The 27,803-nt window shown below is 48.1% G+C and overlaps 1 protein-coding gene across 1 annotated transcript in view; it reads left to right on the top strand.

Annotated features, from left to right (window-relative positions):
* The first annotated feature begins 2,706 nt into the window (after window positions 1–2,706).
* Window positions 2,707–27,803, top strand: part of NIN (ninein) — a 125,591-nt gene continuing 100,494 nt past the window's right edge. The window contains exons 1-3 of the mRNA XM_081877073.1: window positions 2,707–2,813; window positions 3,571–3,643; window positions 24,693–24,899. Of these exons, the coding sequence (XP_081733199.1) occupies window positions 24,714–24,899 (186 nt within the window). The 5' untranslated portion in view covers window positions 2,707–2,813; window positions 3,571–3,643; window positions 24,693–24,713. The remainder of the gene's footprint in view (window positions 2,814–3,570; window positions 3,644–24,692; window positions 24,900–27,803) is intronic.

The raw sequence follows: 27,803 nt of genomic DNA, 5'->3' as shown, positions 1-27,803 counted from the left end.
CTAAAAGATGAAAAATAAGATAAAATTTAAGCAGAAGTAGCAAATTTTCATATAAAGAACCAGAAGGGGAAGTTGAGGGAAGTCATGGGTTGGGGGAAGTTCTGTTTTATTTTATTCTCTTATATAATAATAATAATAATAATAATAATAATAATAATAATAATAATAAATTTTATTTATATCCCGCCCTCCCCAGCCGAAGCCGGGCTCAGAGCAGCTAACATCAAATCCATTGAAAGTTAAATTGTAAAATTCAATAAAAAATTATTACGAGAAAAAAGAGAAAATACCTCTACCACAGTAAACCCATTCCTCCAAAACAAACTAAGGAAAATTCCCACAACACTAAACAGGTTCACACACACCATGCTCAAAGCATGGAAGGAAGAAGCAGACAAACTGTTCTTAACCCCTTCCCCACTAATCCCCCTAGCTCACTACCCACTATTCCACCATGCAGCACAAAATCTCCAGATAAAAACCTGGCAAGCCAAAGGCCTACAAAAATAACAAACCTATATTGACACAAGAAATACAAAACAAACTTTACTGGCCGAGGGAGCTAGTGTTTGTCCGCAGACAGTTTTTCCGGGTCATGTGGCCAACAGGACTAAGCCGCTTCTGGCAAAACCAGAGCAGCGCATGGAAACGGCGTTTACCTTCCCTCTGGAGCGGTACCTATTGATCTACTTGCACTTTTTGGCATGCTTTTGAAATGCAGGTGGCCCTGTGGTCTAAACCACAGAGCCTAGGACTTGCCAATCAGAAAGTCGGCAGTTCAAATCCCCGCGACGGGGTGAGCTCCCGTTGCTCGGTCCCTGCTCCTGCCACGTCAAAGTGCAAGTAGATAAATAGGTACCATTCTGGCGGGAAGATAAACGTCATTTCCGTGTGCTGCTCTGGTTTCGGTGTTCCATTGTGCCATATATATATATATATATATATATATATATAGTGGTACCTCGGGTTACAGACGCTTCAGGTTACAGACTCTGCTAACCCAGAAATAGTACCTTGGGTTAAGAACTTTGCTTCAGAACGAGAACAGAAATTGTGCGGTGGCAGCAGGAGGCCCCATTAGCTAAAGTGGTGCTTCAGGTTAAGAACAGTTTCAGGTTCAGAACGGACTTCCAGAACGAAGTTCTTAACCCGAGGTACCACTGTATGGGACCGTTGCATGTTCCATTGTTGCCACAGGTTAGACTAGATGAACCTCGGGGTCCCTTCTAACTCTTCAATTCTATTATTATTATTCTAAAAAAAGAAAGCTCCATGTTTCAAAGCACCTGCCTGGGTGGGCACGCCCCCCAGAAAACTAGTGATATGCTTTTCAATACGTAATTAAATTTGCATTTTTAATAACTAAATACTAATTAAAAATAAATAAATTTATTTTTAATTAATTAATTAATTAATTTAAAAATACTGATTCAACCAAACCTAAAACCTATTCCCCACCCCCTAAAGATGTAGAATTAACCCTGGAAGAATGGCAGATGAAGGTGATGGACTATATGGAGTTGGCGGAGATGACTGGCAGAATCCGAGACCTGGGAGAAGAGCTGGTGGAAGAGGACTGGAAGAAATTTAAAGACTATTTACAGAAACAGTGCAAAATTTATGAATGCTAAAATGATGCTGGATTAAAAATAAGTGGCATTAGTGATAAAGTTAGAAAGAGTATGCAAAAATGAATTGATGGATGAAAATATTTGAGTTGTGATATGTTAAGATACAAAACAAAATAAAAAAATTCCTTCCAGTAGCACCTTAAAGACCAACTAAGTTAGTTCTAGGTATGAGCTTTCGTGTGCATGCACACTTCTTCAGATACACTGAAACAGAAGTCACCAGACCCTTCTATATAGTGAGAAGGTGGGGAGGGGTATTACTCAGAAGGGTGGTGGGAATGGGTGATTGGCAGATAGCTGTGATGAGCCTGTTGACTACTCTTAACGACTGCAATAGGTCTTACAGGGAAAAGCAAGGGGTGAGAAGGTGAAAAATGGCTTTGTCATGTATAATGAGATAAGAATCCAATGTCTTTGTTCAGACCAGGTCTCTCCATGGTTTTAAGTTTGGTAATAAGTTGCAATTCAGCAGCTTCTCTTTCCAGTCTATTTCTGAAATTCCTTTGTAATAGAACAGCTACTTTGAGATCTTGTATAGAATGTCCTGGGAGATTGAATTACAGATAGGTAGCCCTGTTGGTCTGCCATAGTCAAAACAAAAAAATTCCTTCCAGTAGCAGCTTAAAGACCAACTAAGTTAGTTCTAGGTATGAGCTTTCGTGTGCATGCACACTTCTTCAGATACACCTGGGCAGTGTTCACCTACTGGTTTCTCTGTCTTGTAATTACAGAATTTCAGAAATTTCAGAAATAGACTGGAAAGAGAAGCTGCTGAATTGCAACGAAAGCTCATACCTAGAACTGCCTTAGTTGGTCTTTAAGGTGCTACTGGAAGGAATTTTTTGTTTTGACTATGGCAGACCAACGCGGCTACCTATCTGTAATTAAGTCGGTGGCAGCGGAGGATGGCGGCGCGTTGCTGCCGGCCGGGACCCTCCCCGAGCGGCCGCCTGAGGCCGCTGCCTCCCTCTGCCTGACAGCAGGGCCCGCCCGCTGCTCTGCCGGCTCCGGGGTCGAGGGGGGCGGGCTCTCCTCCTCCTCCTCCTCCTTCCCGGCCTGCTTCTGGCGCTCCGCCTCCTTCTCCCTGCGCCGTTGCTCGGCTCCGGCCATGGCGGGGGAGCAGCGGCGGCCGGGCTAAGCGATGCTCCGGGCGCGAAGGAGCCGCCCGGGACCTTGACGCAGGTAAGGCAGGCTCCGGAACGCTGCGCTGCGCTGCCCGGCCGCTAGAGGGGGCTGGAGAGCAGGGGGGCAGGAGCGGGGCGCAAAGCGGGAGGGGGCGCAAGGGCTGGCGGGGCTCTTTTGAAGCCCCCCCAATAGCCTGTCTTGTCTTTCTGCCAAAGTGGGGAGGGGATATTTGGAGAAGTGGGGGGGGGGGGTTCTTGCTGTCGTGCATGCTCCGGGGGCGCTCCGGAGGGCAGGATCTACGGGGGGGGGGGTAGGCTGCTTGCTTGCAGAATAGTGGGGTTCGGGGGGGGGCACTGGCAAAACAGGGGTGCGTACCGGGGATGCTGAGATGCTCCGGGAGCCGGAGAGGGGAGGGGGTGCAGATCAGGAGAGCGGGGGGGGGTGTTTTCCACCCTGGAGGAAGCTGTTGTGGGGGGGGTTGCTGATTTGGGGGGGGTGTCTTTCCAGAGACTAGGGGCTAGTCTGATGCAGTAGGGAGGGAAGGAAAGCCCTCCGGGTCAGTCGCGTTCTCACGGGCGGTATACACGTTTCATAAATCTCGCTGGGCATCAGTGGGAGGGGGTTCCTGGGGGGGGCTGTTTGAGGAGGGGGAAGTCCTTCCGAGGGGGAGGGGCTGGAGGCGGGGCCGGGGGAGGGGGAGGGGCGGCCCCTCCGCCATGCAAACGCCGCGCGCGCTCCTCTTCCCCCCGCCGAAGACCCCGGAGCGCATCTGGGGTTGCTAACAAAAGCCGCTTTTGGGGGGCTTCGCTTGCAGGCTTGCAGAAAGCGGCGGCGGAAGAAGAGGGTGGCGAGCCGTGCCGTGCCGTGCCGTGCTATTCCCTGGGCAGGTGAGTTGCTGTCTGTCCGTCCGTCCAGTGGCGTAGCGTGGGGGGTGCAGGGGGGCCCGGCCGCACCGGGCTCAACATCTGGGGGTTAGGGTTAGGGGGCGCAAATCCACGGCTTAGGGGGCGCAAATTTCTTGCCTTGCCCCGGGTGCTGACAACCCACGCTACGCCACTGCGTCCGTCTGTCTGATGGGTGGGTGGCGTGGCTGGTCTTCCTTTGAAGCCAGGTCATTTGGGGTCACCCCCCCCCTTGGGGGGAAACTCTGGCCGGAGGGAGCCCCTCTCTCTCTCCCCGGGAATGGGGGGGGGGGGCTCCTCCGGCGCTGGGAGCCACTTTCCTTAGCGGCGGACTTTCGCTTTCTCCAGCCGGCTTTTGCATCCCCCCCCCCCGCAAGGATGTCTTCCCAGCACCTGCTTCCCACTTTCCCTTTCACGCGCCCCCTCTCCCCCGCCTGCCTTTCACTCGCCTTGGACAATGGAGAGAGGGAGGGAAGAGGGGGGGGGGTCTCGCCGGCTTCATTGTTTCTTGGCGAGCCAAAGGCTGCTCGCCCCCCCCACCCCCGGCCTTGAAGACAGAGAGAGAGAGATGAACTGAGACCGGGAAATCCGTTCCCTTGCAAAGCCTGCTTTTGTTTTGGGTCTGGTTTTTGCAGGAAAAAAAGTTTTCTTGGCGCCCGGCGTTGGTTTGCATGCGCGGGCTAGAGGCGGTGCAGGATTCCTTGAAACTCGCGGATGCTGTAGCTGAGGAGGGGGTTTCAGACGGGCAGGAGAATCTGGGATACTTCTCGCAAAAGCTCTCGCTTTAAGTAAGTTGGGGGGGGGAGCATCATCTGTTGTCTGGCAGTTCAGAAAGGGGGGGGGGGGAGAGAGACTCGAATTCCTCCCAGGTTTAGAAGTGGCCAGGAAGACACTTGCTTGACACTTGCTTCCAAGAGCTGAGGTGAGGAGGGATAGCAGGAAAGTTGGGCTATTAAGGTTTGTCTTCTTTTGCCTGGTGGTCCCCCAGAGTTTGAGCTACTGTGATTTATTTTAATTTTAACTGCCTGGAGCTGGAGCTGCAAAGAGGAGCGACTTAAAGGAGACCAGCTGCAGAAATGTGATTTGGTGTGAATTTGCTTTTCCGGTATCCCTCCTTCCTTGACAAACTAATTTTTAAAAAAGGTTGCAACTTGAAGCAGATGTTTGCAGCTTCCTAATTCGATGGTCAATGTTTTCTCCATCTCTTCCGTGCTGGTAGGCTGGAGAACAAAAGATTTTTCAGAAGGTACACGGTGGCAGGCTCGCCAATTACGTAATTGCTGTCCCTGGACAAAAGTGGAGCTTGCAGGACAGGCGGGCTTGCTGTTTATTATGAACGGCCCCCTCCCCGGCTGCTCCCTCCCCCCCCATCAAGCATGATGCTCACCTTCACAATTCAGGGACAGGGAGCCTTTATGAGGCCTTCCAGCCGGTGATTTGGTGAGTTATTGCCCCATGCAACCCATTTGTAATTTCCTTTCTCTTTTTGCAAAATAAAAACCGATGGGCACATTGTCTCTCTCCCTGCCCCCCTGCTTCCTGATTAGCGGGAGGGCTTGTTGTTGAAAGACCCCTATTACAATGCTGGAGTGCCTTAAATATTCAAGACACTCACTTGTGTTTGGAGGCTATGACCATAAATTTCTGATGCTTTCCATGCACCTTCCCCCCCCTCCCCATTTATTTATTTTTTTAGTTTTCCAAATTCATAACAAACAAATAAATAGAAAAAGAACATCAAAAACAGACAAACAAGCAAGCATTTATCTTGACTGTAATAATTCCACTTTTGTTAACATTCTGGCTGAGTTTCCATATACATCATTGTAGCAGTTTTCCAAAACTATTTTCACATAAAATTTACTTAGTCCGTTAACATCTTTCTTTCTTTTCATTTTAACTTTAAACATATTATTCTGCAACATCACATATTGAAATCCTAGGCCTATCTGATATTCGCAAGTATTTCTATTTAAATTATCTTAACATGTTTCGCTAAATAGTCTTTAAATTTCTTCCATTCCTCTTGGTACTCCTCCTCCTCCTTCTGGTTGCGGACTCTTCCGGTCAGATCGGCCAGCTCCCAAAAGTCCATCATCTTCATCTGCCATTCCTCCACTGTTGGTACTTCTTGTGATTTCCAATTTTTGGCCAACAAAATTCCAGCTGCAGTTGTGGCCTGCTTTCCACGCAACTTTGTCCTTGGCTAATCTTCGGAGGAGCTCAGCCTGCTTCACAAATTCCCTTTGCCAACAGGAAAGGGTTTTTTTTTAAGGCTGGGATCCTAAAGCTTGCAAGTCTGGGAGTAAGACCCATTGAATTCAGCAGCGCTTAACTGGAAACTCCCCCTTGGAACTGGGGGAGGGGGCAGTTGCCAGCTGCAAGACTGACTTCCTCAGTCCCCCTTGAAGAGAGAGAGGTTTGAGTGGGCTGCAGAGCAATGGCCTGTTGTCACGGGTTCCTTTTCCTTTTGTGTCCCGGTCTCCCATCAAGGGGCCTCCTCTGCCCCTCTCGTGATGAAGCGCTGTCTGCTCCACACTGCATTTGATTTATGAGACAAGAGGCTCAGCACACGGACCATTAAATTGACACCTCCTGGAAATAGATGGGAGGCAAAGTCAAGATCGCCCCCTCTTAGTCTTTATTTGTTTAGTGACCCCAAAGCCTAATGCTTTAAACTGCACAGAAATTTAGCCTCTGAGACTGCCCCTTTACCATCCAGATTGGGACTCTGATGCGCAACCAAGCCAGTCACTTGCGCTCAGCCTAACCTACCTCACAGGGTCGTTGTGACGTTAAAGGGGAGGAGAGCTTACGGGTACCACTTTTGGGCTCCTTAGAGCAGGGCTTCCCAAACTTGAGTCTCCAGCTGTTTTTGGACTACAGTTCCTATCAGAGTCCTGACTCCTGGCTCTGCTAGCTAGGGATGATGGGATTTGTAGTCCAACAGCAGCTGGAGGTCCACGTTTGGGGATGTTAGAGGAAAAGTGGGATGTGATTGTAATAAGACAGATTTCCAAAAAGAACCAAGGAGCATCTTCAGTGCTGCTATGTTCAAATCTGAGTACCAGTGGAAGGAAGTTTACATGTGCTGCCTATAGGACAAACAAGGTCTGCTGATGATTCCTACTTCAAAATGTTGTGTTTGATTACTATTTGGGGGCTTCAAGGTCTGCCCTTAAGTGGGTGGAGCTGTTGTTGTTTAGTCGTGTCCAACTCTTCGTGACCAGAGCAAACCAGGCACTCCTGTCTTCCACTGCCTCCCGCAGTTTGGTCAGACTCATGCCGGTAGCTTCGTCCAACCATCTCGTCCCCTGTCATCCCCTTCTCCTTGTGCCCTCCATCTTTCCCAACATCAGGGTCTTTTCCAGGGAGTCTTCTCTTCTCATGAGGTGACCAAAGTATTGGAGCCTCACCTTCAGGATCTGTCTTTCCAGTGAGCACTCAGGGCTGATTTCCTTCAGAATGGAGAGGTTTGATCTTCTTGCAGTCCATGGGACTCTCCAGAGTCTCCTCCAGCACCAGAATTCAAAAGCATCAATTCTTCGGCAGTCAGCCTTCTTGATTCCTGCTTGGCAGGGGGTTGGACTCGATGGCCCTTGTGGTCTCTTCCAACTCTATGATTCTATGGTCCAGCTCTCACTTCCATACATCACTACTGGGAAAACCAGAGCTTTAACTATATGGACCTTTGTCGGCAAGGTGATGTCTCTGCTTTTTAAGATGCTGCCTAAGTTTGTCATTGCTTTTCTCCCAAGGAGCAGGCGTCTTTTAATTTTGTGGCTGCTGTCACCATCTGCAGTGATCATGGAGCCCAAGAAGCTCTCTGTGGTAGCTTATCTTAAAGTTTTAAGTGTCTGTACGCTTATCACATTTATAAATTTATTGTTGTATATTGTTTTAAATGTTTGTTTTCCTTCTGGGATTGTACCCCCAAGTGTGTTTTATAAGCTGGTCTCCTACTGTAATAAATTATCTATCTATCTATCTATCTATCTATCTATCTATCTACTCTGACTGGCAGCAGCTGTTCAGGGTTTCTGATGAGGACATTCCCAGCCCTGCCTGGAGAAGGCAGGAATCGAACGCAGGACTTTCTAATAGGGCTGACACTGTTGTTAATTCTGTGTGATTTGGGGTCCTCCCCCCCAAAAAAAAAACCATCGGCACAAAAGACTGCAGCCTTGATACCTGCTTCCTGAGAGTTCTGCTTCCTAGCTCTGATGTGGTGACACCCGACTGCTCAATTAAGAGGTTGTTAATTGCCTGACTACTTGACGATTAATCAATCCCTAACACCTGCAGCCTGGGAAGTAATTGAGAGCGGTGGGAAAGACGAGGTCTGGGCTCCAGTTCCTTTGAAGAACTGCTCCCTTCCAGAGTCATCATTCAGTCCCAGCATGGCCTGGGCGCCCCGTAGAAAGAGTCTGCATTAAATAACGTTTAAATTTGCAGTCTAGGGATGTGGGCTTTGGGAAAGCCAAGCCACTGCTAAGCGCTGAATGGACGGAAGGATTTATTCCAAGTTCAGCGAAGGTGCTTTGGGGTGGCTTGCGTGGAAGCATCCCTTTGTGATAATCCCCCTGCATGCGAAGAGCTAGCAAGTCAGGGAAGGACCTGATGTTCTAGCTTTCTGCATGCAGGGAGGTTCAGAAGCTGGAATGTGTGCAGAGGAGGGCAGCCAAGATGACCACAGGCAGTGTCAGATTTACGTATAAACTAAACAAGCTATAGCTTAGGGCTCCACTCTCTTGCGGCCCCCCAAAAATATACTTCTTCTTAATTGTATTTCACTATTAATGTACATCTTCTTAATTGTATTTCAGTTCAACAATTACTTTGATAAAATACATATTTTGTTATGTGTAAATGGCTTTAGATACCCATCAGCTCCATAAATTACCATATAGCATATATTCAACACAAAAAACAGCGACCATTTGTTGTTGACAAAGGACAGCTGGACATAGAAAGGGCCCCATCACCTTCAGGAGCTTAGGGCCTTGTTGTTGTTTAGTCACTTAGTCGTGTCCGCCTCTTCGTGACCCCCTAGACCAGAGCACGACAGGCACTCCTGTCTTCCACTGCCTCCTGCAGTTTGGTCAAACTCATGCTGGTAGCTTCGAGAACACTGTCCAACCATCTCATCCTCTGTTGTCCCCTTCTCCTTCTGCCCTCCATCTTTCCCAACATCAGGGTCTTTTCCAGGGAGTCTGCTCTTCTCCTGAGGTGGCCAAAGTCTTGGAGTCTCAGCTTCAGGATCTGGCCTTCCAGTGAGCACTCAGGGCTGATTTCCTTAAGAATGGATACATTTGATCTTCTCTCTCTCCTCCTCCTCCTCCTCCTCCTCCTCCTCCTCCTCCTCCTCCAGCACCATAATTCAAAAGCATCCATTCTTCGACGATCAGCCTTCTTTATAGTCCAGCTCTCACTTCCATACATTACTACTGGGAAAACCATGGCTTGAACTATACGGGCCTTTGTTGGCAAGGTGATGTCTCTGCTTTTTAAGATGCTGTCTAGGTTTGTCATTGCTTTTCGCTTAGGGCCTTATCAAACCTAAATCTGGCCCTGATCATGGGTCTGGAAACCAAGGAGGGGTTGAGGAAAAGAGCAGACTGAGAAAGGATAGACATCTTCAAAAAAATCTGGACTACTACATGGAAGATGGAACAAGCTTGTATTCTGCGTCTCCAGAGGGTAGGACCCGAACCGGTGGGTCCAAATGAAAAGAAAAGAAATGCTGACCAAATATTAGGATGAACTTCCTGATAGTAAGAGTTCTGTCTTGGCTCCCAGAGATGATTTAACCCTCGTTTACAGGGAGAGCCCGTCTCTTGGTCACAAGCCCTGAAATGTTCTAGATCTAGAGGATGAAAGGGGAAGAGCCGTAACTCAGTGGTCCAGCCTTTGCTAGGTATAAAGAAGGTCAGTCCACTATTGCATCTTCATATAGGGAATATCGGCTGGAGAGCTGCTGCCAGCCAGTGTTGGCCATACTGAGCTTGAGGGACCCCAGCAGTTCAGTGCTGCAAAAGGCAGCTTCCTGTGTTCCTATAAAAGCAGCACCAGGAGCCTGGATAGCTCAGCTGGTTGGAGCATGGTGCTGATCATGCCAAGGCTGATCATGCCAAGGTTTGATCCCTGCGTATTCCTGCATTTCAGCGGGTTGGACTAGATGACCCTCGGGGTCCCTTCCAAGACTTCAGTTCTATGGTTCTGTGAACTGGGGCCTGGAAGCAAGCCAGGTGAAATTTTCCAATCTAATCTCTTAGTATGCATTTCTTATTTTCCCTGTTACATTTAAAACTCATAACCAATATCTCTATTTTTTATCTACTTTGTAGCACTTCATATATTTCTCCTTACAAAACTTCTTGTAGTCCTACTAGTGTAATTTGTTGATTACAGTTGCTCTTCAAATAATTCATATACGTCTTCCAATCTTCGGTAAATCTCTGGTCCCGCAGGTTTCGAATCCTTCCTGTCATTTTGTCCAATTCTGCATAGTCCATTATTTTCATCTGCCATTCTTCTTTCGTCTGAATTTCTTCTTGTTTCCATTTCTGGGCTAACAATACTCTTGCCGCACTTGTTGCATATAAAAACAATTTAACATCTTGCCTATTCATGTCCTGACCTATAATACTGAGTAAAAATGCTTCTGGTTTTTGTTTTTTGTTTTAATGTATATATCAACATCTCTTTCATCTCATTATATATCATTTCCAAGAAGTTCTTTACTTTTTTACATTCCCATCTTCTGGGCATCTCAATCACTTATTTATGACTGAACAGACTAGAAATGCTTTCTTTGCTTTGCGTTTAACATTTTACCGCTCTTACCCCTATTTCACGTGAGTTTGTATTTATGATTCTGAGCCGCCGCAAGTCGCAAAATAGCCACTTATTAATAATAGCTGCTATCGCTGGATCAAGCTCAACATCAGTGTTGTCGAATTAATTAAACTACATAGTCTCAATTGGATTTTGAATAAATGTGCAGTTAATGGTGACTGTTTTCAATTTTGTTGTGCTATTATCTCCCGTAGTGGAGTGTGCAAACCACTATTCCGAATCACGCTTTTTATAGGGTAGACTCCCCATATCATCTAGGAAGTGGGGTGCCATTTTCCTTCTGAGTAAAACGCAGGGGGTCGGGTGGCTGCCGTGTTCCAGAAGCTAGTCCTCATTAATAATAATAATGTAAAAATAATTTATTACTTACACCCCGCCCATCTGGCTGGGTCTCCCCAGCCACTCTGGGCAGCTTCCAACAGGAGATTAAAAATACATTAAAACGTCAGTCATTAAAAAAACTTCCCTAAACATTAAGCTGTTTCTTCCTTGCTTCACCTGAATCTATGCCCACCCACTAACCCCTGTGCTCAGTTCCACATATGGGATGAACTGGGCTCTTGCCCAGGAAAATGTCCAATGCCAGTGCTGTTTTGTACCCTTGAAACTCTCTGATAGTCCCTTGAACAAAAGCCGGCATGTCGGCCTGAGCTCTCTGTCCCTCTCCTCCTTCTCCTCCTCCTCCTCCTCCTCCTCCTCCTCTTCCCACCCGCTGCGATAACCATGTTTTGTTTGCAAGCGTCCTCTCTAAAGGATTGGTTTGTGATGAGCTAATGCCATTATTCTTAGGAGGCCTCATTAAGTTCACATGTATGTGGAGCTTGAGATCTTCCCGTTTTGAGTCTGAGGTTCAAAGGTGCAAGAATCGTAGAATTGTAAGAGTTAGAAGGGACCCGGTCCGACCCCCTGCAATTCAGGAATCTCAACAAGTTGTCCCTCGTCCAATTTGAAACCAGACCAGACCCTGCTTAGCTTTGCAATGTGCTAGCAGTTCTATTGCTGCAAGAGGACATGTGCTTTGGAAGCTGCCTTCATCTGAGTCAGACCATTTACAGTCTCAAAGCTCTAACACTGTATCATAACAGATAGTGTAGGCCAGGGGTCAGCATACTTTTCCAGCAGGGGGCCAGTCCACTGTCCCTCAGACTTTGTGGGGGGCCCAGACTTTATATATATATATTTAATGAACAAATTCCTATGCCCCACAAATAAGCCAGAGATTCATTTTAAATAAAAGCACATACAGTGGTACCTTGGGTTAAGTACTTAATTCGTTCCAGAGGTCTGTTCTTAACCTGAAACTGTTCTTAACCTGAAGTACCACTTTAGCTAATGGGGTCTCCTGCTGCCGTTGCGCTGCCGGAGAACAATTTCTGTTCTCATCCTGAAGCAAAGTTCTTAACTCGAGGTAATATTTCTGGGTTAGCAGGGTCTGTAACCTGAAGCGTATGTAACCTGAAGTGTATGTAACCTGAGGTACCACTGTATTCTACTCATGTAAAAACACCAGGCAGGCCCCACAAATAACCCAGAGATGCATTTTAAATAAAAGGACACATTCTACTCATGTAAAAACATGCTGGTTCCCAGACCGTCTGCGGGCCAGATTGAGAAGGCAATTGGGCTGGATCCGGCCCCCAGGCCTTAGTTTGCCTACCCATGGTGTAGGCCTTGGAATATTAATTGTCATTTCCGTTGGACTCTATAGCCTACCATGGTATCTCAACTAGCAAACCAAGATTTGCAGCCCAAAGGCACTAAAGGCAGCCCTGTTTAGGGGAGCTTTTAATAGTGTTTTGCTGGAAGCCACCCAGAGTGGCTGGGGGACCCAGCCAGACCAGATGGGCGTGGTTAAATAACAAATAATAATAATAATAATAATAATAATAATAATAATAATAATAATATGGTGGGTTTCACAAGCGGAGTGTTTCATTACACATCCGACACCTGTTACGTTTTTCCACCACAAGTTAAGACTTGAGACAAACTTCATTCTCACCTGTCAAAACTACCCCCCCCCCCCGGGATCAGAGTCTATAAGAGAGGGAAGGAGCTTGGCCTCAGGTAGATTATTATTCTTATATTTATTTATATTCCACTCCCCCCCCCCCCCGACAGATCAGCAAATAAGTAAGTGATGAGAGCCAAACTAGGCAGTGATAGTCTGTGGTCCATAAGTGCTCAAATGCTGGCTGCTGTGCCAGTTCGGGTTGGCCACTCATGCCCTAAGACATGGGTGGAGAACCTTGTGCCCAGGGCCCAAATGGGCCCCTCCATGCCTCTTTTCCTGGCCCTTGAGGCTCTCCTTAGGCAACATGTCTCACCCATCTCGCTTCACATGTTGGGTGCTTTTGCCTGGTTCAGGAGTGTCCTTGAACTCTGCCTTATGATAGAGTTACAAGCTTGGTGGATCAGGGGAATCCTGTGGACATAGTGTATCTTGATTTCAGTGGGGCTTTGACAAAGTCCCCCTTGAAACTATTGCAAGGAAGCTGGTAAAATGTGGGTTGGACGTGTGTGTGGTTTGGAAGCTGCACGGTCAGGGGAAAAACAATGCTGTCCAGGGTTGTAAAGACTGCGGAGAAAATAACTGGGTGCACTCTTCCCACCTTGGATCAAATCTATGCTTCCAGGTGCCATAAGAAAGCTGCAGAGATAGCGCAGGATAGTGCGCACCCCGGAAATGATGTCTTTCAGCTTCTGGCTTCTGGAAGAAGGTACAGGGTTATAAAGACTAGGACTAGCCGCCTGAGAAACAGTTTCTATCCAAACGTGATTTTGGTTTTAAACGCAGTGTAAGGTAGTCTCTGTGGGAGTATATTGTATTTAATTATGGGGTATCAGAGTTTTTAGGGGGCTAACCAGCCTGGGATAGCTGGGATAGTAGGCTTGTTGGTTTCTGAATGTCTGGTGTAGATTTTTTCAATTTCATTGTTCTGTATGGGACAATGACAAGAAAGATTATCGTATCATAGCTGTAAGGTGGATTTGTAGCTGGTTGACTGACCGAACCCAAAGAGTACTCATTCATGGTTCCTCATCGTCCTGGAAAAAAGCGTCAAGTGGGGTGGCACAGGGTTCTGTCCTGGACCCCTTGTTGGTCAACGTCTTTGTAAATGACAGATGAAGGAATTGAGGGGATGCTCATGCGATCTGCAGATGAAACCAAATTGGGAGAGGTAGCCAGTGCTGCAGAAGACAGAATAGGGATTCAAGATGACCTTGGAAAACTGGTCCCTTCCAACTCTCCAGGTCTAGGAATATGTTTGCTCCCTTTTCTTAATGATGCAAAGCGCCGCATCTCGTTCTTCCGTCGCCTAGAAACCTGGTGTTTCCTTAATACCTTTCCACCGGAGCGTGGGAGTAAGAGGCAGTCTTAAAATAGCCACCAGCCTTACGGTCAAGCGAACAGATCTTGCAAGGCTTTCCTTGCTGAGCCATCTGTTCCAACTTTAAAAAAAGAGACCAACTTGGGGAGAATTAAAGTCACGACACGGACACCCAGGTTGTGCATGAAGGGAAGGGGGGGGTGGCGGGGTCTGGGGGGTCCGGACGAATTTCTCTCCCTGTTATCCGTGACTCTCTTTTTGAAGATCTAGCATCGCAGGCCAGAAGGAGCAAGCCTTGAAAGGGACCGGATCTGTGCAAGAGCACCTGGTGCAGATTTGACCGGACTCAGCTGCTCCCCGCTCTGCCAGCTGTGGCCGAGGGCTGGTCATGCCTGGCCTATTCTTGCATCTCTGGGTGGGGAGCAATTGAGCAGACGGCAAAGCAGTCCAGGCATTCCAGCCGTGCTCTCAGCTGCCCGGCCATCTGGAGGGGAGATGAAAAGGCCCACGTCAAAACGCTGCCTTTTGTTTTGGTGATTTGGAGCCCCCTCCCTTTCCCCCGGCTCTTTGACATCTCTTCCTCAACCTCCTCCAAATCTCCCAGGTGCGTTTTTCAAAAGCTAAGTCGAAATGTGGTTTATATTATTATTGTGATTACAGAAGTCGCGGGTCCAGCTCAAGGGAAGTAACCAAGGGAGACGGAGGACTCGCCTTCCTTGGAGGTTTTTAAGCAGAGTTTGGACGGCCATCTGTCATGGATGCTTGAGCTGAGATGCCGGCATGGCAGGGGGTTGGACTAAATGACCCTCCGGGGTCCCTTCCAACTCTACAATTCTATGATTTGATAGTCCCACTCGATTCTGCCTTGGTCAGACCACACCTGGAGTCATGTGTCCGGTTCTGGGTGCCGCAATTTAGGAAGGATATTGACAAGTTGTAAGGTGTGCAGAGGAGGGCGACCAAGATGATCAAGGGTCTGGAAACCAAGCCTTATGTGGGAATGTTCAGGGATGCAGGAGAGGATATATTGTTTGATTATAGCCTTTCCAACTTGTGTTGACAAGTTCACAATTTTAGCAGAGTAACATTCTCCCTTTTTAAACTCACAATGGATGCGTTTGCTCAGGCTCGCTAAAGCCTCTATAATAACTGTTCTGGTAAAGGTAAAGGGACCCCTGACCATTAGGTCCAGTCGTGACCGACTCTGGGGTTGCAGCGCTCATCTCGCTTTACTGGCCGAGGGAGCCGGCGTACAGCTTCCGGGTCATGTGGCCAGCATGACTAAGCGCTTCTGGTGAACCAGAGCAGCACACGGAAACGCCGTTTACCTTCCCGCCGGATCGGTACCTACCGTATTTTTTGCACCATAACACTCACTTTTTTCCTCCTAGAAAGTAAGGGGAAATGTCTGTGCGTGTTATGGAGGAAATGCCTACGGCTGGCATGCCTACGGATTTTCCTCCTCTAAAAACTACGTGCGTGTTATGGTCGGGTGCGTGTTATAGAGCAAAAAATATGGTATTTATCTACTTGTACTTTGACGTGCTTTCAAACTGCTAGGTTGGCAGGAGCAGGGACCGAGCAACGGGAGCTCACCCCGTCGCGGGGATTCAAACTGCCGACCTTCTGATCGGCAAGTCCTAGGCTCTGTGGTTTAACCCACAGCGCCACCTGCGTCCAACTGTTCTGGTATTTTCCCCTTATTCCCTCATAAAAGATAAGACATGACACAGTCTTCTATAAAAGTATAAAAAAGAGTTTACTCAACTCACATTCTGTTCACAGTCGGATCCCAGAAGGCAGACTTAGCTTAGAAAAGTAACATACACTGGAAACTATCTCATAAGGAGACAGTCCCTTTGTCCTCTCTTGGCTGGAGGCCAAGAGAGCATCTTTGGCTAAGCAGATGTTGCTTCTTTGATGCAGGTAGTCAAAGAGAGAGAGATGGCTGCCCTGCCCTGTGCTTTTGTCATTACCTGCACAGGTAATGTGCAGCCACACCCACCTCTAGTCACATGCAGAGGAAATCTGTCCCAGCCCAGAAGGAAACAGGAAGTTGACCTGCTGGCTGGACAAACATTCCTCCCCATGTGTAAACATGTTCACTCTAGGAATGTTGTACTTGGCTGCTCTTGTGTTTCACATCCCACACCTGATGAGGAACGGTTGAAGGAGCTGGGTATGTTTAGCCTGGGAAAGAGGAGATAGGATAGCCATTTTCAAATACCTCAAGGGTTGCCCCATGGAAGATGGAGCAAGCTTGTTTTTTCCTGCTCCAGAGGCGAGGACCCAAACCAACAGATTCAAATGACAAGAAGGGAGATTCTAACGAAACATTAGGAAGAGCTTTCTGGGGCGAGGGCTGTGCAATGGTGGAACAGACTCTTTTGCAAGGTGGTGGCCTCTCCTTCACTGGAGGTTTTTGAACAAAGGTTTGATGGCCACCTGTCAGTGTTTCTTTAGCTGCGATTCCTGCATTTCAGGGGGTTGGACTAGATGACCCTTGGATCCCCTTCCAGCAATACCATTCTATGATTTATTTCCTGACATCGCTGCCTCTTTCCACCCCCCCCTCCAAATCATCCTTAAACACAACTAGGGATGTCTTTATCAAAACTGGCAAAGCTATATCAAACCATAGTTTAGGATTCCAGCTTGCAAATGGATTAGGACATTATACTAAGTTTGAGTGAAGCTTCCCGATCTTGTCGGAATTCACACAGAAGGAAGTGGCTAATAAAGAGAGGAACCTGCATTTAGTCAGAGGTCAACGTATTCTGTTAAATCTAAACTGTAAGTCATCTTGGGGGGAAAATTTGGGTCAAAATGGCTCATAAATAATCTTATAAAACAAATTCACCATTCCAGGGTTTGCTGGATGAATCAGTGGGACTTGGGACGAGACCTTAAGCTGCAGAAGACCATCCTTTGTTGCTCAGGCAAAGGGGGAGGACCTGAGTCCTAGTATTTATCCCATTACTTGCAATCCAGAGGCTTCCTGTTTGTGTGAATGCCCTGTATATCATTGCATCTCCAGGCGTTGCTGAGAATGATTCGTGTCCAACTTCCTGGAGAGCTGCTGCCAGTCTGTGTAAACTGAGCTAAGTGGACCTTTGGCCTGACTCTGTTCAAGGCAGGTTCCTGCATCCCTAATGTGAACGATGCAAAAACCGCAAGATAGGTCCCTGCCCCAGAGGCGCTTACAGTCTGAGTTTTATTGCAAGGAATGTGGCCTGGGGATTGTGCCAAAGGCTTTGTGGGAAATGGGAAGGGCTCCTTGAGGAGGGGTTTGAAGGAAAGCAGGGAGGTGGCATCACCTAGGTGTACATGGGGGGGGGGCAATGCAGACCCCCCTGCCTGCCAGCTATAGTGCTTTCTGTGGCACCTAGTTCAAAAATACAGCGGTCACTATGTTCCAATGAAGGCTTTACATGGCTCTAGTCCTGGTTGAGTAACAGACCAGTACCAGAAAGGCAGCGGGGATCATATCCCTTTGCACTCCTGCTTTGCTTAGAAATGATTAGCTTTGACAAATGCACCTCCTTTTTTCCCTTTCCCTTTCTAAAAATGTTGATCCTGAGCAGGTTTTCCTCCCACGCTCACTCCCCGCTGGTGAAAGTCCTTCTATCTCGTTTTACCTGTTCGTGGATAACCAGAGATTATCTGGGATTTAAAAGGGATAAAGCAAAATAGCATGTTTGGAGGAAGAAGGCAGCAGCAGCGTGGGGCAGGAATACCTACCATCCCCTGCCTGTGGCGTCATTTGCCCATGGTGTTCTTCTGCAAAAGTCTTGGTGCCCAGTGCAAAGGAGGCCTTCCCTACCTCACAGGGTTGGTGTGATGATTAAATGAGGAGGGACAATGCCATGCAGGACTCCCTGAGCTCCTTGGAAGAGAAGGGTGGGCTAAATTAAATGAAATTAAAAGAAAAACATTTGGGGAAATTTGCACTAAAATTATTATTATTATTATTATTGATTATTATTTATACCCCGCCCATCTGGCTGGGATTCTCCAGCCACTCTGGGCGGCTTCCAACAAAGTATTAAAATACAGTGGTCTGTTAAACATTAAAAGCTTCCCTGAACAGGGCTGCCTTCAGATGTCTTCTAAAAGTCTGGTAGTTGTTCTTCTCTTTGACATCTGGTGGGAGGGCGTTCCACAGGGCGGGCGCCACCACCGAGAAGGCCCTCCGCCTGGTTCCCTGTAGCTTTGCTTCTCTCAATGAGGGAACCACCAGAAGGCCCTCAGCGCTGGACCTTAGTGTCTGGGCAGAATGTTGGGGGTGGAGACGCTCCTTTAGGTATACTGGACCGAGGCTGTTTAGGGCTTTAAAGGTCAGCACCAACACTTTGAATTGTGCTCGGAAACATACTGGGAGCCAGTGTAAGTCTTTCAAGACTGGTGTTATTGGTGCTCCCAGTCACCAATCTAGCTGCCGCATTCTGGATTAGTTGTAGTTTCCGGGTCATCTTCAAAGGTAGCCCCACGTAGAGCGTATTGCAGTAGTTCAAGCGGGAGATAACTAGAGCATGCACCACTCTGGCAAGACAGTGCGCAGGCAGGTAGGGTCTCAGCCCGCGTACCAGATGGAGCTGGTAAACAGCTGCCCTGGACACAGAATTGACCTGCGCCTCCATGGACAGCTGTGAGTCCAAAATGACTCCCAGGCTGCCCACCTGGTCCTTCGGGGGCACAGTTGCCCCATTCAGGACCAGGGAATTCTCCACACCTGCCTGCCTCCTGCCCCCCAAAAACAGTACTTCTGTCTTGTCAGGATTCAACCTCAATCTGTTCATGACGACATTACGAAAACAGCATCCTAAATGGATAAACTGAAATTATGATTTTTTTTATCCGGGGGGGGGGAGGAGCAGGGGCGCCAACATGAATAAAATATGGGTGGCGGGTAAGTCCTGCCCTGCTTAATGGATCGCAAGACACAGCACACACGAACCATTTAAATAGCAATGCCCATCATTTTAGGGGAGCCCCCAGCCCCCTCAAATATTTTATTGGGGATGCTGAAAGGACTTCGGCCCCTCAAGGTTGGCTCCTACGGTGGGGAGGAATGAGAAACGGAGAGAATCCGAAATGGACTGGTGGTCCCCTCTTTACTCCAGTTGTTGCTGGAGCCATCTTCCTGGAGTAATGGTGTTCTTGGCTGGGGCTGATGAGAGCTGGAACACAGCATCCTTTGGAGGACCACAGGCATCCCAAGCCTTGATGTGGCCCAGCATCTTCTTCCCATCCATGCAGATGCCCCAACGAAGCCCAGAAGCAGAGCACAAAGGTGGCCACACGGCGGGTGGCTCTCTTTGTCTCCTGAACCTGCTCTGCATCTGATGAGCTCAGGCTCCTCTCTCTCTCTCTCTCTCTCTCTCTCTCTCTCTCTCTCTCTCTCTCTCGTTCTCTCTCTGGGGGGGGGGGCAGCAGCCTGGGAGAGCAAGAGTAGCAGCCGCCTTCCTGTGGGTCTGGAGAAAGCCGCAGCAGACAGCTCGGTTGCACGGGCTGCTTCAGCTGCTGCTTTCCAAACTCCCGGGTGCTTTTCCTTGTCTTCTGAGTGGTACCTTGAATCCCAGGTGAGATCAGACAGTCCCCCCCCCCCCCCGCTACTAAGAGGCCCAGTTGCAGGAGGGGAGAGGGGTCTTGTGTTTGAATCCTGCTTGTGGGTTTCCCATCTGGTTGGTGAATATGAGAACAGGATACTGGACTAGATAGGCTACTGGCCTGATCTGCTAAAGACCTGCTTTTAATTCTGCATGCTTGCCCTCTCCCCACCCCTCGATCTTATGGTTAATTTTGACCAGTTTGGTCTCTTTATTGTATCCTTTTCATCTTGTTGTGCAATGCTTAATAATAATAATATAATAATTATATTAGTTATACCCCACCCATCTGGCTGAGATTCCCCAGCCACTCTGGGCGGCTCCCAACAAAATATTAAAAATAGAATGGAACATTAAAAACTTCCCTAAACAGGGCTACCTTCAAATGTGTTCTAAGCATCAGATAGTTGTTTATTTCTTTGACATCTGGTGGGAGGGCATTCCACAGGGCGGGCGCCACCACCGAGAAGGCCCTCTGCCTGGTTCCTTGTAACCTCACTTTTAGCAGGGAGGGAACCGCCAAGGTCCTCAGCGCTGGACCTCAGTGTCCGGGCTGAAGAATGGGCTTAGAGGCCAAGGGGTTAAGTGGTACATAAACTGTTGCAATAGGTAGAATGTATAACCTGCATTTTTCCATCCCGGAACCCAAAGCAGGAGTAATGTCCTCTGCAGGAGGAGCTCTCCCTTCCAGGCAGATGCAGACCACCTTAGCTTTAGCAAGGGAGCTGCATCATGAGCCTTTGGACCAGGGGTAGGCAACCTAAGGCCCGTGGGCCAGATGCGGCCCAATCGCCTTCCCAATCTGGCCCGCGGACGGTCCGGGAATCAGCATGTTTTTACATGAGTAGTTACAGGTGTTAGCTGCGTTGGTCAAAACAAAATAAAAAAATTCCTTCCAGTAGCACCTTAGAGACCAACTAAGTTTGTACTTGGTATGAGTTTTCGTGTCCATGCTGGGTTATTTGGGGGCCTGCCTGGTGTTTTTACATGTGTAGAATGTTGTGCTTTTACAGTGGATTCTTGGGTCGCGAACATGGTCCGTGCGGGATGCACGTTCGCAACCCCCAGCGTTCGCAACCCGCAGCACCACGTCTGCACACGCGCAGGTTGCGATTTGGCGCTTCTGCGCATGTGCAAAGGACAACTTAGTGCTTCTGCACATGTGCGAGCACTGAAACCCAGAAGTAACCCGTTCTGGTACTTCCGGGTTTGGCGCAGTTCACAACCCAAAAACGAGTACCTGAAGCACCTGTAACCCGAGGTATGACTGTATTCAAAATGCATCTCTGGGTTATTTGTGGGGCATAGGAATTCGCTCATATCTTTTTTTCAAAATATAGTCCAGCCCCCCACAAGATCTGAGGGACAGTGGACCGGCCCACGGCTGAAAAAGGTTGCTGACCCCTGCTTTGGGCCACACCCTGATTATACCAGCGATACGGCAGCCACCAAGGACTTGCCATCCTGTTGAGATCCAGGGAATCTCAGGGAATGCAAGTAGCTGCAGGTAGTTAGGAGGGGGCTGCTTCTGCTTTTGTTGGAGCAGGTCAGGTGGAAAAAGTTTCCTGCCGCTATTCTCAAGCTCTTGCAAATGTAGAATGGGTATTAGGCTGGTACCTGTGAGAGTGCCACTTCTTCAGATAGTGGGTAGCTTTTGGAAGCAGCCCTGTAAGCATGTGCCTGTTAATTGTTTGACGCATTTGTGCCTCACCCTTTAGCCCCAAAGGACTCCTAGGGTGCGGCTTGCAAAAGTCAGCAGTAAGACAGCCCCTGCCCTCAGATCTGCAGTCGAAGAAGACATGACACAGGGACACGGGTGGCGCTGTGGGTTAAACCACAGAGCCTTGGGCTTGCTGATCAGAATGTCGGCAGTTCTAATCCCCGTGACGGGGTGAGCTCCCGTTGCTCGGTCCCAGCTCCTGCCAACCTAGCAGTTCAAAAGCACGTCAAAGTGCAAGTAGATAAATAGGTACCACTCCAGTGGGAAGGTAAACAGCGTTTCCGTGCGCTGCTCTGGTTCGCCAGAAGCAGCTTAGTCCTGCTGGCCACATGACCCGGAAGCTGTACGCTGGCTCCCTCGGCCGATAAAGTGAGATGAGCGCTGCAACCCCAGAGTCGGTCACGACTGGACCTAATGGTCAGGGGTCCCTTTGCCTTTAATACATGACACACAAGGCAAAAGAGGTAGGAGGGAGAAGGAAGAAAAAGCACACTCAGTGACCATTCTCTAAGCAAAGATACATAGTTCCATATGTACAGATTTTGGCTGTCTAGAATAGCAACCTATCCACCCATCAGAAGAATCAGATCTGAGAGTGGGTGGCAATCTCTGCCATACATTTTTTTCCCCAGACAACTGACTAAGAAATTGTGGAAATATACAGGGTAACAGAGTCTGGAACAGCTGGGCTCTTGATATGTTCTTAGTTTATCAGTGTCTTTCTGCTTTTGAGAAAACCATGCTTCTGATCCAGTAAGAAGCTAGGACCCTGGTGCTGGGGGGAAAGTTACTCTCTGGTAATCCATCCTGCCACAATTTCTGCAGAACTGAAATGCTGGTGGGAATAGCTAAAGTTCTGGTGCCAACGCTAGTTGTGAGGTTTGGCTTCTCTGCCTCGTCTCTTTAAAAGCGTCTTTCTAAAACTGCCTGGAGCTTGTTTGTTCCTGCAAGTCTGGTTGTTTTTCTCCTTCCTAATACCCTTTGACAAAGCATTACCTCAAGATCCCAGGGGTTTGGTGGGGCTCTGGGGAGCCTCGCACCTCGCCTGGGCCATTTGTCTGTAGTGAAACTAAGTCGAGCTGCTCCTTGATGAATGGAGGCGGTGTAAGCAAAGGGACTGTTTACGTTGAGGCCCGGGAGGCTGGCTTGCATCTCTTCCCCAGTGGCCCCTGCGTGTGTTTGCTGAGCGCTGCTCTAAGAACATGCGAGGAGCTCTGCCGGGTCCAACCAGGGGCTGATCCAGTCTAGCAGCCTCTTCTCTCAACCAGATGCCCAAGGGGAAGCCTAGAAGTGGGACCTGGGCACAAGAGCAACCTTCTCTTCAAACCGGTTTTGGATGATATATCGAAATATCGCCCAGCTGCAAACTTCCTTCCAACTCTGCAGTTAGATGATGCATTTGCTGTGTGTCTTGGAATCCTGAGAAGTTTACAGCAAAACAAGTTGCTAACTCTCATAATTGCAGTTACAGATAGGTAGCCGTGTTGGTCTGCCATAGTCAAAACAAAACAAATTCCTTCCAGTAGCACCTTAAAGACCAACTAAGTCAGTTCTTGGTATGAGCTTTCGTGTGCATGCACACTTCTTCAGATACACTGAAACAGAAGGTCTGGAAACTTCTGTTTCAGTGTATCTGAAGAAGTGTGCATGCACACGAAAGCTCATACCAAGAACTGACTTAGTTGGTCTTTAAGGTGCTACTGGAAGGAATTGTCTCATAATTGCAGATATTTAAAAAAATCTTTTGGGGAGGCCAGATGCAAAGCATGTGGTGCTGATGAGGTTGAGTTTCTGTGCTCTGTAGACTGGCTTTCCTTTCTAGCCAGTTTTAACGCATCCATCAGCTCTGCATCCTTTGTTGAATATGGGGAAACTGAGCCTGGGATGGAAAGCAAAGCCTGGGCCTTTGAGGACCCCACCATCATTATTCCAACAGGTAGTTTAGAGAAATGCTCAAAGGAGGTGAACAGAGGAAGGGGAGGGAGCGAGCACAGAAAGAAAGCTAGAGGCGAGGGAGAGATAAGAGATTTCTTACTGGGCTGTGTGCTATCTGCTGTCCTGGAGCTTGCTTTTGATCTGGAAGCTGCTGGGGGACATTATTTCTTCATGGAGACATTTCAGGTTTTGTTGTTGGCAATTAAGATTGTTTTTTTCTGGAGCCGAACTGCACAATGGAGGGATCCCTTTGCCAGAAGAGGCCAGCCTTTCTGCAGTTCAGATAAGCCAGGCAATAGATGGAGGCAGAGTCGGTGCCTGGCTGCAAGGCAATTAAAACTGGACCTGACGTTGAGTGCGGCACTGTAGAATCCTAGAGTTGGAAGGAATAGATGTATATCTGCCAAAACTGCCTCTGGAGGCTATGAGATGGTTCAGATATAATGTGGATCTGGGGTTTGCAAGGACAGTTCCTGGGAGTGGACTGGAAACCATAGTTTGCATACCTGTTGTTTGGTGTCTCATCTGAACTGGCAAACTATGATCACTGTCAAGGATCTTGTTGTTTAGTCGTTTAGTCGTGTCTGATTCTTCGTGACCCCCTGGACTAGAGCACGCCAGGCACTCCTGTCTTCCACTGTCTCCCGCATTTTGGTCAAACTCATGCTGGTAGCTTCGAGAACACTGTTCTACCATCTCATCCTCTGTTGTCTCCTTCTCCTTGTGCCCTCCATCTTTCCCCACATCAGGGTCTTTTCCAGGGAGTCTTCTCTTCTCATGAGGTGACCAAAGTCTTGGAGCCTCAGCTTCACGATCTGTCCTCCCAGTGAGCACTCAGGGCTGATTTCCTTCAGAATGGAGAGGTTTGAGGTTCTTGCAGTCCATGGGACTCTCAGGAGTCTCCTCCAGCACCAGAATTCAAAAGCATCCATTCTTCGGTGATCAGCCTTCTTGATGGTCCAGCAAGGATAGTTTGCTGGAATTCTTGGGCAAAGTGGGGAGGGGGAACCCCAGAAACTGCAGTCTGCTTCTACACCTGGAATACATGGCTGGGTGTAGAAACCACAATTAGGGCAAACCATAGTTTGGTGTTAAAGGTAAAGGTAAAGGGACCCCTGACCATTAGGTCCAGTTGTGACCGACTCTGGGGTTGCGGCGCTCATCTCGCTTTACTGGCCGAGGGAGCCGGCGTACAGCTTCCAGGTCATGTGGCCAGCATGACTAAGCCGCTTCTGGCGAACCAGAGCAGCGCACGGAAACGCCATTTAGCTTTCCAGCTGATTGATACCTATTTATCTATTTGCACTTTGACGTGCTTTTGAACTGCTAGGTTGGCAGGAGCAGGGACCGAGCAATGGGAGCTCATTCCGTCGCAGGGATTCGAACCGCCAACCTTCTGATCGGCAAGTCCTAGTCTCTGTGGTTTAACCCACAGCGCCACCCGCGTCCCATTGGTTTGGTGTTACGTCTCAACAAAACTATGGTTGCAAGAGAGAGAGAGATGCATTATCTTCAACATCTCTGGAGTCCTTGCAAGAGTAACTAACTATTTCTGTTGTTCTTCTCTCTGCCTTTGACAGTTGAGCGCAGTGGGCTATGGGATGGATGAAGCTGAGCAGGACCAGTCTGAAGCCCGCCTCAAAGAGCTCTTTGACAGCTTTGATGTCACCGGCACTGGCTCCCTGGGCCACGAGGAGCTGACTGAGCTCTGCCACGTCCTGCAACTGGAAACGGTGGCCCCGGGGGCACTGCAGCAGACGCTTCTGCAGGGCGATCTCCTGAGCCGGGTAAGAGTGGCAGGGGGTTTGGGTGCTGAGAGGACACGCTCAGGAAAAGGGAACCGTGGGGAGATCAGAAGAAAAGGGTACAGACAGGCGTGGAAGGATGAGAGCAGGCCAGAGACGACCAGAGAAAGCTGAGGGAGAAGAATCCACGTGGGAGTAAAGAGAGACAGACAGCTGAGCTATGTCTGAGGGCCCAGAGGACCAGAAAATCCTAAAATTACAGTTAAGAACTTAATTCGTTCTGGAGGTCTGTTCTTAACCTGAAACTGTTCTTAACCTGAGGTACCACTTTAGCTAATGGGGCCTTCTGTTGTCACTGCGCGATTTCTGTTCTCATCCTGAAACAAAGTACTATTAACCCGATGTACTATTTGTGGGTTAGCGGAGTCTGTAACCTGAAGCGTCTGTAACCTGAAGCGTCAGTAACCCGAGGTACCACTGTATAGAGTTAGAAGGGACCTGGGGGGTCATTTTTAAGCAGAGGGCCAGTCCATTGTCCCTCAGACCTTGTGGGGTGGGGCCGGACTGTATTTTGGAAATAAAAAATGAATGAATTCCTATGCCCCACAAAGAACCCAGAGATGCATTTTAAATAAAAGGAAACATTCTACTCATGTAAAAACACGCTGTTTCCCAGACCGTCTGCGGGCCAGATTTAGAAGGTGATTGGGCCGGATCCAGCTCCCCAGGCCTTAGGTTGCCTACCCAAGATCTATCACAACCCCACTGCAATGCAATGCAGGAATCTCAACTAGATCATCCATGACAGGTGGCCATTCAAACCCTGCTTAAAAACCTTCAGGGACTTTCTGAGGCAGTCTGAAGGTTGAACAGCTCTTGCCGTCAGAAAGTTCTTCCTGATGTTTATCCGGAATCTCCTTTCTTGTAACTTGAAGCCATGGGTTCAGGTCCTACCCTCCAGAGCAGGAGAAAACAAGCTCGCTCCATCTTTCACGTGACAGTCCTTCGTCTATTCCAAGATGGACCAAAGCGATGAACACAGGTTGGGTTGGAGCTGTTGGACTCCAACTCCCATCAGCCCTGACAAGTGTGGCCAGTGGTCATGGATGGTGGAAGTTGGAGTTGAAGAACATTGGGAGGGGGGGCACAAGGTTGGCGGTTCCTTGCCTAGCCTGGTGTGGAAAAGGGATGCCTTAGTCAGGCAGGGCAAGAGGTCTCAAAGGTAATTATTACAGTGGTTTGCTACCTTCCTTGAGTCATGGAACAGAAGATTGTAGCGTACATGAGGTTCCCAGGTGGTCCCCTATCCAGACCCAGACCACCATAGCTGCAGCAAGTGCAGATAGACCACTGCTCATCTTCCTAGGTCCTTGAGATACATAGCCCTTCCATAAACTCCTCCCTTTTTCATTATCTGTATTTTAATAATTCTTTTTATATGTATAGTCTCCTAGTTACAGGTAGGTAGCCGTGTTGGTCTGCCTTAGTCGAAACAAGTAATAATAATTAAATTCCTTCCAGTAGCACCTTAGAGACCAACTAAGTTTGTTATTGGTATGAGCTTTCGTGTGCATGCACACTTCTTCAGATAGTATAGTCTCCTATTAGAGTTAAATTACTTTTAAATGATTCTCTTTTATATGTTTTTAGCTCTTCATATTTTATCTGCTTACTTTAATTTGCATAAGCTGCCTTGAGTCCTGTTCTGGGAAAAAGGCGGGTTATAAATAGCAAATAATAATAATAATAATAATAAAAATACTAATACAGTGGTACCTCGGGTTAAGTACTTAATTCGTTCCGGAAGTCCGTTCTTAACCTGAAACTGTTCTTAACCTGAAGCACCACTTTAGCTAATGGGGTCTCCTGCTGCTGCCACGCCGCCGGAGTACGATTTCTGTTCTCATCCTGAAGCAAAGTTCTTAACCTGAAGCACTATTTCTGGGTTAGTGGAGTCTGTAACCTGAAGCGTATGTTACCCAAGGTACCACCATAATAATAATAATAATAATAAACCGTTACACAGGCACTTCATCCGTCCTAATGATGGTCACTTTTGCTGTCATTAGACGAAAACTATCTTAAAACCAATTCAGATCATGGCCCATGGAACTTTTGTTATTTGTCCCTCAATATTCCGTGCAAGGTAATTTCTACCTAATACTGGAATAGCAAAAAAATGCTCGTACGATTGCAAAGCGCCACAGTGGCAAGCCTATTATTCCCCCCTCTTGCTATGAATGCAGAACCCCCCAACTTCCCCCAGAACCCCCTTTTCCATCTCTTCCATTGGAATTCTTTTGAAGGTAGCCTCTGCATCTGACACTGTGCGAAACTCTCCTGGAAGCAGAAATGAGCTTTATTCTGCTTGAAGTGAAGAAAGCCTTCTCTCCCCGCCCCCAAACCCAAGGACAGGGAGGGAAGTTTAAAGCTCTTTCTCCCAAGAGAAGAAGATTCCCGCATCTTTAAGGGTGTGTGCGGACTTCCATTGTGCGGGGGGGGGGATATGGGGGGGGGACCTGGTGGAAAATAATGAGCGGCTTGAAATGGGACGCTTTATTGTGCTAATAAGAAGACTCGCTCGCAGAAAACCTTCCTTCTCAAATTGGGTACCCGAGTCTTCTCTGCACAGCATCAAACGGAGCCACCGAGCAGAAGTTCAATTAGCCCCTGACTGCGGTGGGGGCAGAACAAAGCAAACTCGCTATGCAGAAGTTGTCCCATTCTGGCTGTGGCTCCTTTTGATTTGCGTGTACGGCTGTTCTTTGACTTCTCCAGTTATGGCTCCCGGGCTTGATGTTTTCCCAGCACCGCCACGTGACTGTAGCTTACCTACTCAGGTGGGGTGGAAAAGACCTTTTTTTAATAATATTTTTTTATTAATTTTAACATATAAATTATAAAATGTACCACAAAACTTATCACTTATACAATCTTTTTAGACTT

This window comes from Podarcis erhardii, assembly GCF_964252035.2.
Source record: "Podarcis erhardii genome assembly, chromosome: 1".
Lineage (NCBI taxonomy): Eukaryota > Metazoa > Chordata > Lepidosauria > Squamata > Lacertidae > Podarcis > Podarcis erhardii.
Note: the sequence above shows the minus strand (reverse complement) of the source record. Positions and strands in the feature narration are given on the sequence as shown.